The sequence below is a fragment of the Catharus ustulatus genome, chromosome 5 (assembly GCF_009819885.2).
Source record: "Catharus ustulatus isolate bCatUst1 chromosome 5, bCatUst1.pri.v2, whole genome shotgun sequence".
NCBI classification, from domain to species: domain Eukaryota; kingdom Metazoa; phylum Chordata; class Aves; order Passeriformes; family Turdidae; genus Catharus; species Catharus ustulatus.
In genome coordinates this window covers 2,061,570-2,076,139 of record NC_046225.1, presented here as the reverse complement: position 1 = coordinate 2,076,139, position 14,570 = coordinate 2,061,570, and the positions used below count along the sequence as shown (strand labels likewise).

The window sequence follows — 14,570 nt, the reverse complement described above, 5'->3', positions numbered from 1 at the left end:
AGCTCATCCTTACTCTCCTATTTTATCTGCACATATATAAGTGTGAGAGGAAATGAAATGCATCCAAAGGCAGTGCAAGTTTCAAGGCTTCAAAGACAAGTTCATCCATTTGATTTACATCATTTCATCTTGCACCCTTCTCTAAAAGGACACAACTCTTTCTGCATTCCTGCTCATACTGCCTCTGGAAAGCATGGCTGACCAAAGCTTGGAGACAGCTTTTCACTTCCTCACCTCCCATGAGGAGGGTCAATCTTTGATGCTAAACACCAGGACCTTCTCCCTGCATTTCAGCAGCATCCACAGTCCAGGCTGCCATCCCTCCTTACTGAATGTACCATTTCTTCATTCTATTCATGAGATGAACTCTGGGCACGCATTAAAGCCATGCTGGCTCAGGCCTTCCTTCAGGAACATTCACACAACCATGGAAACCATCACCTCAGCAAGACCTGAACCTAAAAGTGACCTAGTTAAGCAGTAAAGAGGTCAAGAGCCTTTACTTTACAAGCTGCAGAGTGAAAACTGATCTTTCTGATAGCATTAGATAAATTAGGAGTCAGGATCAGAGTAGGAATATATTTAATTTTTTCTCCTCTCTGCCTTTTTTATAAAATCAGACTACAGTGTAAACTCTGTGGATGTCTGCATTCAAACAGAGGTCACATTAATTATAACCATCCTGCCCTTACAATTCCTGTAACTGAATGATTTCCCCGGCAGCAGAAGTTACTGGGAGCTGGCTGCCAGCAGGTGACTGTGGGCTGCAGCAGGGCTGGGCTCATGGAGAGCCCCAGGTCCCCCAGCTCCTTCACAAGGAGTGTTTCTGCCACGTTGCCTGGCAATCATAGGGATTTTGTATTGCAGAAAGCTGACATGCAATGTGATCGCCACATCTAGGAGGGATTATTTTATGAGCTGTCATCAAATAGTACAGTATCCACTGAGAGAAGGGACAGTAAGACAGCTGTTAACACTGACAGGTTTGAGGGGAAGGAGAGGGAACACAAATGCACCAGTATTTCAAATTCATCTGCTCATGAAGGCAATCCCGAGAGTGAATGCTTCTGGACAGGCTAGAGAAAACAATGTGAACAAAAGCTCTGGCCAGAGAGGAATTTTGCTATAGCTACTTCTCATGGCACATCCACACCCACAGAACAAACCAGAAGATGACACACTTTGCAGCACAGAGCCTGTTCACTCACTCCCTTGGCTGGAAAAAAGAGGATTTGGTATAAAGAGTAAACAGAATGAGCATAGTCCTGATGACCAAGGAGCATTCTGCATTGCCCCCAAACCCCCTCACAAGCAGAAGGAAGCTTGTGGGATTCACTTCCTCTTGAGATGGAGTCTCCTCTCTCCAACTTAGGTATCTTCTGCTTGCACAGGAGTTACTGCAGGTTTACAATCCACATCCCCAGCTAATACCATCCCTCTGTCTATTGACACCCACGTGGTCCAGCAGCAGAAATAAAGAGTGGGTGGAGGAAACAGCCTGCCAAGCTCATTGATGCAATCCTCGTTAGCCATTTGGTTTCCAACTTACACTGGTCACAGCCAATAATGAATATTCACAAGTTACAAAAAGCCACAGGAGAGCCTCAGAATCAGTGTAACTTAGGGGAACAGAAGCAAGAGCCTGGAGTAGGTGACCTCCTAAATGATTCTGTGAACCCAGCACCACAGAGAGCCTCACCACTTCTGAATTCAGCTAAAATCCCCAAGATCCAGGCGCTGGGTTAATAGATGGACTTGATCTGAGAGGTCTTTTCCAACCTAAACAACTCTTTGATTCTAAAAGGAAGTTTGCTAATAACTACCTGTTGAAGACAACTGACACAGACAAACCCTCTGGACACGGCTCACACAGCTCTGACTTCAAGTGATCTGAACACAGAGGCAAAGAAAAACGTGAGAAAACCCCCTCACCTCGGTAGCTGTGCTTTGGTTGGCTCCATTCTCCAGGAGATATTTCACCACCTCAATGTGGTTCTCTTGAGCTGCCATGTACAAAGGAGTAAAGCCATTCTAGAGAGGACACAGGAGAAAATAGTGTCATTTGGAAATGATATGTACCAACAATAATGAGCCACAAATGGATACACAGCTAAAAATGCATTTGTGTTCTTGTAACTGAATGTAAGAAGAACAGCCTTGTATTTTTTCCTTAATACAGTCGTGTTCAATGCCATTTAAACCCACAGAAGTCTCCATTCTTTCACGCTCATTTTCTTCTGACATATTTTAAGGAAGCAATGGACACACTAATTATTAATACTGCTCAGGGATGTAAAGCTGGCAATAAAGTTTTATGAGAGCTGACAGGAAAGCAAGAGTTTCCTCCATTTATTAAATGTACTTATCAGAAGACATCATCCCCTGGAGCCCACAAAGTCCATACCTTCTGACAAGCTCAGTAGAGATGGCAAAGGCTTCACATAGCATGTAAATTTTTTTCATACATAAAACATTGCAAAGCATCCAACATAAAGGAACTTGGCCTGGCAAAGGAACAACTGCATTTCTGACCATACAGCAGGTACATTTATCATTTAATTAAAAGCATACAATAAAATTACCTATGCTTATTAAAAGAACTTGCTCTGAATAAAACATCACTTTTAAAAATTATTCTAAATCAGTCAACTTAGAGTAGAAACATGAGTTCTTTCTTCACAATAAATTATTTTAATGCAAACAATTTTAATGAATTACCTACAAATTCTTGATGAAAGAAAGGCATGGAAGTGAGTTGTCTACCTGTTCAATAATTTAATTCTAATATGACCTTAGAAAATTCTTCAATATTCTGTAGATTACTATGTAACATAAGAGGACATAATCACCTATAACTTCTGGCTTGAAATGTCACTTTTAACTTGAAAATAAACTATAAAAAACAGACTTCAAACATTCAATTTATTGGGTTTTTTATTATCCTGTGTGTTGTCACACTGAATGACAGCATTGTGCATTCAAACAAGCAAACAGAATTAATGCAAATATGATGATAACCAAAAACCTTGTTTCAGAGAAGCCAATATTATTCTTTCTAGAAAACCTGCTGTGGAAACATTCCAATAATTTCCTATTTAAATGAAATCTCATTTTTCAGTCACTGGATAATACAGAGATAGTAGAACTGATTCTACAACCCCCCTCTGTGTTTACAAATGCAGACAACTGTTCAGGCAATAAACATAATTAATGATGTGGATGTCATATAATATCTGTCATAAAAGTTGTGGTAAATATTTTAATACTGCTCTGCACAATATTCTGGCATTTCCATTGACAATCTTGGGACACAGAATTAAAAAATGGCACCCAGAGAACATTTAACAGTAGTTCAATGCCAAAATTGGGGGGATGTATTTTGAGTGGCACAGGAATCAGTTACTATCCAATATTCTCAGAAATTATTCTATTGATAGACTCTTATTATAGTCACAGATAGTATGAACAACATAGTCTGCAAGTCCATCAAACCACAGGATCAACATTTGAAACTGTAGTCAAAAGACCTGGAAAGGTAATTTAGTAGGGACAAACACAAGTTTCTGCACTACTGTCAAAAAAATACACCACGCACACAGGGAATGACAAGTCAGAGAAGAATTCTGCAGAAAAGGGTGACCTGAAGGTCACAGCAGTCTCCCAGAGACTGGTCACTGGTCAAAGAGCTCATTCTGCTGTAATAAAGACAACTCCTGCACTGGCATAAAAATGTATCTCCTTAGAGAAGCTCTCTTCCTTTCAGAAAAGGCTAATAAATGTTGCTGTTCAGGCTGGAAAGGGTACAGGGAAGGAAAACAGTCTTTAAAGGGGAGGGGAGAGGTCTGTTCTGCATGATCATGATGACCAAAACAAAAAAGCAGAGTTTACAAGGCTGCTGGAGGGAAAATTCAGGTTAAACATCAAGAAAAGCCTCTTAACAACAAGGTCAGGGTGATGGGCAGCTTTCCTCCTCCCAAATCGCTGCTAAAACCAGGCAGCAAACTGGATGGACACAGAGCTCAGCCTTCTGGGGCAGGAGCTGGGGAGTCAGGGACCTCTGGTCTCCCAGCTGCTCCTCAGACAGCTCTTACAGGGAGAGGGAGATAAGAGATCCCATCATTACATAAAATAAACAAAGGCTATTCACCAGTAACTGGGAAGGTGCAGGGGATTGCCAAGCAGAGGCATGAGCTGGCAGAGGGAATTAGGAACAGATTGGGTTCTTTTCCATTGCAGTTGTAGGGAACAGCACAGAGGAACCTGCAGGTAACCGAGCTGGCTCACTCCAGCTCTCCTCCCCACTCCGGAAAGATCCAGCGTAGCAAACTATGAGGGATAAGTCATAGTAATTTTCCACTCACCTCATCAGCATTTTAATGGTAAAGTCTAATCTTTGAAATGTAATACATGCCATTTGTAAAATCCTTCTAGCTCAGAATACCACAAGGATCACACCCACTGAATTGGGTGAATACGACAATTTTCAAGCCACAGTAAATCAATTTACTTAAAAGCTTTGAAGAATCTAATTTTTTTAATCAACTCATGTCCCTGGTTCTAGAACAGAACTAGGACAATAAATCCCGGATTAGGAGACTATAAACAACACGTACATGACTTCATGACCTTTTAATACCAAGAAATACTAAATGTTTTTCTACATAGAGATCCAGGAGAGTGCCCATTCTATCATACCTATGCTAGAATCACACCTGAAACTACAGCAATTAGGAGAAAGAAAATTCTTGCACATAAAGTCATAGCATCTTTTTTTTTCCTTCAGACTTTATTTATAGACTCAAACTACTGTACATATTTTGTCAAAATCTGGCTCATTTTGGAAATTACAACATGCTAAGAGCTATGTGCAAAACTGCCTTTACTGCACATGCTGGAAAAATTTCCCCTGAATTTCTCCCCCTGGCAAGGTCAAGCCTGACTTTGTCTGCTGGCAGGCAGAAGTCTGCTTTCTCAGTCTGCTTTCAGTGAAGCTCTGGTTTCAGAGCTTCTAATTGCAGTGTCCCCAACTGCAACAGTCCTGGCCCTAGGCCAGGAAACTCCTATTTTAGGATTCCCAATATGCCTCCTCTCCGTGGCAGAGTGTGCTCAGTGGGATTACGTGCTAGCCCTGCTGGAGCTCTTCCTCCTTCCCTGGCCACTGAACTCTAGGTGTCCCATCCTCCTCTCATCCCACATAGTTTCTGTGATGTGTCTGTGTCTCCTTCTCAGTGAGTTTCTCTCTCTCAGCCAGTCCTGTGTTTCCTGAATGGAAATTCCCACAAAAAACGGACCCTTCCCCTCGTTATTTTCTCTTTTGTCAATCCAAAATCCCCTTCCCAGTTTCTCATCTTTTAGTTGCTAAGATCTGTACACCAATACTTCAGCTCTCTATTCTGCTTCTAGAGGTATGTCAAAGCTCAAAATCCCACAGCTCCCCAAAATAAAAAAAACATTTTCCCTTTTGTCTCAAAGTGTCTCCTGCTGCATCCATGGCACACTGGGAAATGATTCTCCATGGCCATACTGCAAAGGAGACTGACCTCTCCCCTTGCCATATGGAATAGGACTCAGCAAGTTTATTGGGCCAGTGGTGGACACTTCCTATTTCAATACATTTCCCTTCAGTTTATGATCCCATACCATCCAGAAATAAAGGAAAAATACCGACTGTGACCTGGAAAAGGAGAAATGCCAGATTTACATTTTCCTTTCCTGTAAAGCCCAGCTGTGTGATCATGTTCTGTCTCTGTATGTTTAGATTTGGTACATCATCTGAAAAATCAAAATTAATTGTGTAATGATATATAACATTTATTTCCCAACAATGGTTTCATCAGAGTATTCCTGGTAAGGACAGAATACTCCAATTTCATTACCCCCACAAATGTGTACCGCAAGATGTTTACTGCTATAATATAAAGTCAGAATGAGAAATTATCATTAAACAGCGTATATTTCATACTCCATTCTTTCCACTACATTCACTGATTCACTGGCTAATTGGAGAAAATGAGTAGCTCTCAAATGATTCTTCAAGCTATTAATGTAAATTGGCAATTCTATATATGACTCAAAATTTGTATCATTAAATTGTCCCCAATCCCTAATGAAGACAGGCTGAAGAAGCAGAGGGATTATTAGGGTATTGAGAAAATCATGCAGTTCTGTAGCTTGGTGGAGGTTTATTTCATGGCAGGTTTTCAAGGGACCAAGGTTCCTCTTTGCATGCAGTACTGAACAGTTAGCTGTGGACTTCAGTGTCTATATACCTACAATATGCATAAACCTTATGTCCACATATACATATGAATATATACATATTTTTCATACTAATAAGAAAAAGAAAGAAAATATAATATCTACATTTTGCCTATTTGAAGAGGATTCAAGAGTTAGCAACATATCCTTTGACTAAATAGTTACTGTAAACACAGATTTTACAGGCCTCCAGGAACTGTTGAAGACTGTATTGGATGACAGATATGACCAGGAAAGAGGAGAAAACTGACACCTAATGCAATGGTTTACATACAAATGCTTATTTCTGTGTAGTTTTACTCAATAGAAAGGTATTGACATGAAGGACGAGACAAGAGTGAGACAAGCTTAGATCACTCATCAAAGAGCTCACACACGTTAGAAAACACGTATGTCATGATCCTGTGCTAAAATGTTTTATGCAGTAAGACCATGATCATTTGGGGACCTTCAAGTTCAAGACCTGTTTCAGAGTTTTTTCTGCTCTTCAGAATACCTCTCAACTTCAACAAGGACAGAAAGTTCCTGATCTAAACCTTTGTTCAGTAACAGACAATTAATCTTGCTGTTTCCCCCATTTTCCACCAGCACCAGTCTAAACCATGACACCTATGGCTCACCTTAACAGTTCTACCTGCAGCCACTGCTTCCCTCATCCCAACTGCCAGGAATCTCTACAGGAGAGGAAATTCCTCCAGCAAAGGTTATTTTCCCTCAGACAAGAGAACGTTACACAGGGAAGGAAAAGAACAGAAGCAGAAACTGAGCACGACTTTTTACTGTCATAGGTCACCCAGAGAGGCTGTGGAGGCTCCATGTTTGGAAGTACTCAAAAACCAGGACACATTCCTGGGCAGCCAGCTGTGGTTGACCTTGCTTGAGCAGAGGAGGAGACAAAATGAGCCCCAGAGGCATCTTCCATCCACAGCCTTCTGTGACTCAGTGAAAAATCCTCCAACAATCCAAGCAATAAATGAACTGTAATCAATGAAATATGAGGGTGACAAATAAATGCAATCTGCAAGCTAAATTCAAAGTACATATCTTGATAGAACCATCAATATCACAATTCTGGGAACTTTGCTCAGTGCATTATGCTCAGAGCATTATTTTCAGCCAGCCTATAAATAAACTCTTCATAAGAAGATTATATCAGAGCAAGAGACATTCTCTGTATAAAAGGGTGAATTAAGGATAGACCAAGGTACCTATGTTAATTTTTTGAAGTCTTTTTTTTGTTGCTCCTAGCTTACATCAAAGTCCAGGATTTTAACATAGCAGTGACTTTAACAATTACTCACCTTCATATTTATTTTCCATTAAAATACACTTTCTATGAAACAGATAATGCATACTCCTTTTCCTTTAAAAAATCTCATAAATATCTGATATATGACATCTATATTTATAGTCAACCTAACAGCGACTGTGAAATTTATGAAGATAAGGGTATGAGATAAGGGGATAAGATAAAAGGAAATTCATATAATTTAATTTTAAGATGCCTAAGGAACATCACTTTGCCCTACAGTCTACAGAAAGTGGGCTACTCTGAAGAAAGACTGGGTATATTAAAATCAAGAGCTCCTATATCCACATTGTAAGAGAGATTGAGTAAAAACACCTTTTAGAGACATCCACTGCCAAATGAAATGCTGCGGATTTCTGATGAAAGCTCCACATGTTTTCAGAGCAGCATCTTTCCTCCATGCTTCCAAGTGAGCAGTACATTATTCACTTGCTTGGGCTATCATTTCCTTTTATAACAAAACTGGAAAGTGCTAGTAAGGATGAAACAGAGATCAGATGGAAGTATCTGTGCACACAAAAATGCTGGATTTAGACTGGTACATCCCTAAGGGGAAAGCAGGCTACTATATTCTGACCAATTGGTTAGGTGACTATTCCTGCATCCATCACACATGGCAGATGCTGAAGCCTAAAGAGTCCCATAGATTTGAGCTGAGAAAAGCAGTCAGAAACAAGATAAGAACTACTGGGTTTAGGGAGGCTGGTCCAAACAGTTAAACAAAAAAAAAAAAAAAAAGAGAGTTATTTACTTGAGACAACAGAGTATAAATTAACTTGTAATAAATATTTCTTTTTTAAATGTAGTGTCAAAGAAGCCTATGCTGAAAATAGCACCACCCCTTCAGCTGTCCCACTAATTCCCTAGTAATATAAATAGTGTTTGCCACTGTATACTTACACCATGGCAATAATGACAAAGCCTATGGATAAATGATGCTGCCTAGGCTGTGATAAACTTGGCAAGTTCATTCATGAGGGATCAGCCAGGACTCCAAGAGCAGCACTACGTATCAGACACCTGTTGCCTCCCCACTGCAAGGCCCCTCTCTTGGGAAGTGAGAGTCGAAGTCACTTCCGAGCCCAGATGTTGAATTTAAAGGGCACAAATATTCTATTTCAGCAGCTACAAATATCACAGTTTTTTCCTCAAGAACAGCAAAGCGATAACAGGGCCCAAAACACAGGCAGGAAGAAATCAAGATGTTCTATGCTCTGGAAATGCATTCTTACACTGAGGGAGTCTGTAATAGAAACGGAGCTGATGGAGAATAACGGGATGAGAACAGATTGGTCATGTACAAGAAAACACCACCTTGGTACTGGGCACAGGTGAGGGCTCATAGGCTTAGTCAGGGAAGAGTCTCAGATTTGAATCAGGGCACTCATCCAAAACTGCATTTGGGGTTTGCCTTCTGAAACATGGTAATGGAAAACCAGTCCTGAAAACACCCACTTATTCTGTGTGGCTGAGGGCTGGAAGGAAGACAATATTGCACTAAAACCAAAAATAAGATGTTCCTATTTATTTGGTTGTGGCTCAGTCATCCCCACACTCATAAATACAGATGGCCAACATTTGCACTGCCTGGTTCTCACAGTGACCACTGTGTCCCCCAGCAGGGGAGAAATGTGGAGTGTTGGTCTGCTGGGCCCTTACCCTTCTGATTGGCACGTTGATTTCCTGCAGCCTCCTAAACGTAATATGCTCCAAGAATAAGTATTATCAACTGAAAAAAACACTTCTTGTTACAATCAGAACCTTTCCATCTGGACCATTCATCCTTTCATAGCAGTAAATTCAAAGATTTTACTAAGACATATACTGTAAATATTTTCAGTTTGTTTTCAGTCTTTGTTGAAATATTTGGGTTTTTTTGTTCTTCTGAATGTATTACTTTTGTTTACATCTCTCAAAATCCATATAATCCTCCAGAAGGCATTTCTTCCCTTTTATTTTCCCCTCTAGTGAAAAAAATAATAGGCCTGCCCCTTTATTACATTTGCAGTGACCAACTGGGGATAAATGACTCTTCTTGATGTACAGCAGCTAAAAATCTACCTCTCTAAATATGTTGATACAAAAGCAGAAAGCCCAGTTGGTGGAATTAAAACCTTTTGTCATAATGGAGTAGCAAATACTGCAAAATGTGCTCCATTGCGAAGGTTAGATTATCCTTACAACCCATGGGGGAAGCAATCCCTGGTAAAGCAAATCCTAGGGCATCCTGACAGAGACAAGCTGATCACTTCTCTGAGAACCACCTAAATCCTCCCTTTGCTTTTGTGGTAACATGGAACGTGGATGTTCATGGAGCTCTTATCGCTCCTTTTGGGAGCACTCATCAGGGCTGGAAATGTGCTGCTCTAAGAATTGCTTCCATCTGATGAGAAGTCTGGATAAGAATGCTCAAGCAGTCACAATATAGGAAGTGGTGACCATAACAGGGGCAAACTTAAGCAAAAATATTTCTTGGCTAATGTGTTCCCAATGCGCTTAGAGCAGGATGTCGAGGAAAAGAAACCGGAGAGCTTTTAAATAACAAAATCAGCTTGGGGGAGGACTGATTTATCTAATCCTTGCTCTCTGTATCTGGGTCACTTTAAATAATCTGATGATTAAAAGGTAGCTATTCCTTTCATAAGGGCCACTCTATAAAGCAGTGGTCAAAGCAGAACCTGCACTAATGGGGAACACGTTCCATTGTAAACTCAGTGGTAGCAATTTTAAAATTCAAGGGAATCACTTCTTTCTTAGGTGACTCCAGGGTACAACAGCTCCTTACAGTTCCCAAACACGAGCATAGTATTTCCTAATTTTGCCTACTACTTTTCAGCTTTGTACCTCAATCACTTGGCATTTATCAAAGTGCCTCATCCTAAGAGGTGCAACTCTCCACAGGAGGTTTTTCTTGACCCTGCCTGGAATGGAAGAATGCCAGGATGGACCCATTCCCTAAGGTCAGGACAGGTCAGCATCATTGCTGCAGGGACATTCTACAGGTACACTCAGTTATGAGGATTGCTGCAGTCAGACTTAAAGAAAAGCAACAGGCACAAACAGTTGTTTATCAAAGGAAAGGGTTGGACTGACTAAATCTGTGATATTTCTTCTACCTGGAAAAAATTCAAGAACTCACATAAGAATTCCTAACATGTCAAAAATGTAGATCTCATTAAGATGAAGAGCATAAAAAATAGTTACTTTTCTAATGCACAAGCAACAACTAAGACTAGGTTTGGGATAAAGAGGTTATGCAGCTGAGGAAGAAGGGTAACACAGGACCCAGTGAAAGTGCGTGATGGGGGCATGGGCGTAGGTGGATGTGAAAGAAGTGAGTGGCAAATTCCACTTCCATGGGTCTGCCTGATGGAACATTCCAATGCTCCCTGAAGACTGTGCCTGCATCTCCCCTGAAATTCAGAGTACCTAGAGGATCACCCACCCAAATGAATGCATAGTTCAGCATGTATGGCATCAATCTTCAATCCATGGGATGGATCCTGCTCTACTCTTCAAGGAAACACTAAGCCCAAAGGAACAGCTTGGAACACACCCCAGTGGATCTGTTACCTACTGTGCATTCTCATTCATATCATCCCTGTACCATCAACAAGTGCAGCCAGGTCAGATCTACACAGGACTAAAATTGTGGTCAAATCAAGGAGAGAAATTGCAGAAATCAGGTTTTCACCTGATGATACCTGTCTAGATCTGCTCACTGAACTATGCGTGAAGCAAGCAAAGGGCTTACAGATACTCATTATATAAATATATTTACTATTTAATATTTGTAGCAAAAGGCACTTCTAACAGAGCCAAAACATTCCACACTTGTCCAGTTCTAGGTGGAAATAGGCCAGCAAAGAGCAGCATCTTGTAGATCTTTGGCCATTTTAGGTGTGCCCTCGTCCCAGCCTTTGCCTGAAACACACTCCAGGAAGATGTGAGCTCTCAAACAGCACACACAGAGCTGGAAGTGGAGTCACTCAATTAATAATCACTGTGCAATTAGGCTTTGCATCAAAATAGAAATTACTTCTCTAAAAATAGCAGTGATGACATGTCAGCTCAAAAGGAACAGAGCTTTTAAAAGAGGGAGATGAACAAAATAACGGCTCTAAAGGCCAACATAAAACTGAAGGGCAAAGCAAAGTAATCTAATAGAAACCCAAAATCTATAAAATCAGAGCCCAGAATGCTTAACAGCCTCAGATAGCACAGATGGAGTTTGTAAACCCAGTGGTTACAGTGGGTTTAATACCATTTCCTGAGATAATTCTGTTATTTCACTGTTGCAAGAAACTGGAAAATGAGTGTGGTGTTTCAGATGTCATTTCTTGTAAGTTTTGACAGAAGCCAGTGCTTTTATGCAATTTAATGGAGAAAATGAAAGGAAAAATAATCACCTGACCAAGCCTGAGTTGCAACTACTCCTCAGTCTACCAGAGAAGAAATTTTGTCACTATGGGAAATTGTCATAGCTGAAAACGAAAATGACCTTGACAGATACTGAATTCTTTAAAGAGGAACTGATGCAGCAACCAGAGTAACTCTCCTGGTACTAAATCACTACCAGCAAATGGCATTTCACAGGGGCCTAAAAAAACCAAAGTGTGAAATAACAGAGGTACCGAGGAGAAGATGCAGCACACCCTCAACAGCAACAACTGCTGCTAAAAGATTTAAGGGTGACAATATGGCACCTATTCCTAAAAACAGAATTGAAGGAAAATATAAAAATTAGAAGTTGAGCATTTATATAACTCACTCATTGACTAAGTTATAATTTCACACTTCTGTATTCCATTTTACCTTTAATTTGTATTTTTGTTCATTTCTTACTTTCTCAATTAAGCTCTTTCCTGATACATTTTTATTCTCCTTTTTTTACCAGTGACATTTTTCTAGACAAGGAAACCTGAGCTTTTGAGAACTCAAGCACTGTTCAGCCATTATTTTTCCTTTTTTCCTAATTTTTTTTTTTTTTTTTACCAGCTACAGTTAGGTATGTTTGAACCTTGCCTCATCTGTTATGATAAACCACTGTTTATTCTTAATTAATTTTGGAGTTTCTTGTTTTTCCTCTGTAACATTTATTTTCTATGATGTGATTCTTGACACATCAATGCAACCTTGAGCAGAAAGGCAGCGTTCATCAGCTTCATTCCATTCATGGAGCATAAAAAAGCTACTTTATAATTAAGGGGTACTTCCACTGGAATGTCTCCTTTGGCAGTAGCAGCAAAAGCCTCTGAAGCTCAGCAACATCTCCTGCCTGAAGCAGCTGTTACCCACCTTATCCATCTCATCTGGGAAAGTGCAGCAGGCCACAGAGACACAACCCAAAGGCCCCAAGGCTGGATGACACCACACTAAGGACTCCCACTCCCAGTCAAGCCAACAGGACTTGTCTAATTAAGACAACAAGGCACAAAGGCAGGACATCTGTATCCCGGCAGTTCCAATCCATCCTGCCTGCAGGCAATCAGTGAGCAGTAATGGGGAAATGTCCTCCATCAGATTAACTCAATTAAGTCAAGTAGCAAATGCCTGTTAACAGCTCTGTGTACTTTACATAAAGCATCCAGTGCTAACAAGAAATGTCTTTAAAACTAGAATACTATAAAAGGTAATACCTGTGAACACATTTTCCAATTCTAAAGGATTTTCTTTTTTTAATCTAGAAAACCTAATTTCTTTTTTAAGCATAAGGAAAAACCTTTAGGAAGACTTTTTGAGGAATGATGCTTCATCAAAGTATCATTTTTAACAATTATTTCTCTTACCATGCTCAAAACATTAAACACTTTCTTTATCTTCTGATACTTGAAAAGGCTGAGAAATATAAGAAGAAATCATCCAGCTTGTTCATTACGAAAGGAGTTTGCTAAATTTTTGAACAAAGGAGCCACATTTTTTATCTTTAATGGGAATAGAGCAACTGACCATCAGCTGCCCTGAGAGAGTTGTTCCATCATTTTGAGACAAAAAGCATAATAAAGAATACATTTTTAAAATCTTGGAGTCAAGCAACTTAAAGTATTTTTCAGTTTCTTTATCTTACATTAAAATGTGCTAAAGGAATGGACAAACACTCATTTTGTAAAGTCCTTTATTCATCTCCTGCTCTCTACTTACCTTACACTGTCCATGGTGAATTTGTAACATCAAACAACAGGAAACCCTACAGGTCTCAATTTCCCAGGTCTGGGCAAGCAAGGTGCAGAGCTAATGCTAGGTAATGCTAGGAACTTTTTTTTTTTTTTTTTGAGGATGTCACCAGAAAGATGCAGTTTCTTTATCATCTTTACCATCTGTTCTGCCCCTTATTGCTGCAGACAGTTGCTATAATTAAGGTAGCATTTACAAACATGAATCAAATTATTTATTTGATAAATGGTTCTTAATCCAAATCGAAGGAAATCATAGGTGAAGGACATCACCCTGTCCTCTGGTGTGTTTTGGAAGACCAGACAAATTTCTTGTCAGTGAAAATAAGAGGGCAGTTTTAACTGTTCCTGCCAGGACAAGGTGATTTTCCCCAGTTCAAATGTACATCACAAACTTTTGACTGAAATTCTTTCTGATCACATAAGGAAGGAGTTTGGAAGTCTGCAGTAAATTATCTGCAAACTTTCAGCCAAAAAATAACCATATATAGCAACTGTACAAATCAAGCCCCTGAGAAACTATCCTCTCTTTACTGCCCACCAAATTCCACTCAAATACAATACTGTAACACTTTGGAATCTTTTAGGAAATCCCAGCATGCTTGTATAAATTGTTTCATAAATTTTTCCATCACCAACAATAGCAGGTCCTGTATCACACAATGAGTATATAATGACTTCAATTCAGTATTTACTTTTATTCTTGTAAGACCATGCCTCAATTTGCTTGATTTGTCAGGTTTGGATGTTTAGAAGCAGTGTTTAATATCTCAGATCTTATAAGAGGTCAGCAAATAACTTTTACAAGTGAGAAGGGAAAAGAGCATCAT

General features: G+C 39.8%; 1 protein-coding gene across 49 annotated transcripts in view; it reads right to left on the bottom strand.

Moving 5' to 3' along the window:
- Positions 1 to 14,570, bottom strand: part of ANK2 (ankyrin 2) — a 271,811-nt gene that overhangs the window by 95,981 nt on the left and 161,260 nt on the right. For all 49 annotated transcript variants that reach the window (XM_033059491.1, XM_033059494.2, XM_033059495.1 and 46 more), the window contains one exon: positions 1,933 to 2,031. In XM_033059491.1, coding sequence (XP_032915382.1) covers positions 1,933 to 2,031 — 99 coding nt within the window. The remainder of the gene's footprint in view (positions 1 to 1,932; positions 2,032 to 14,570) is intronic.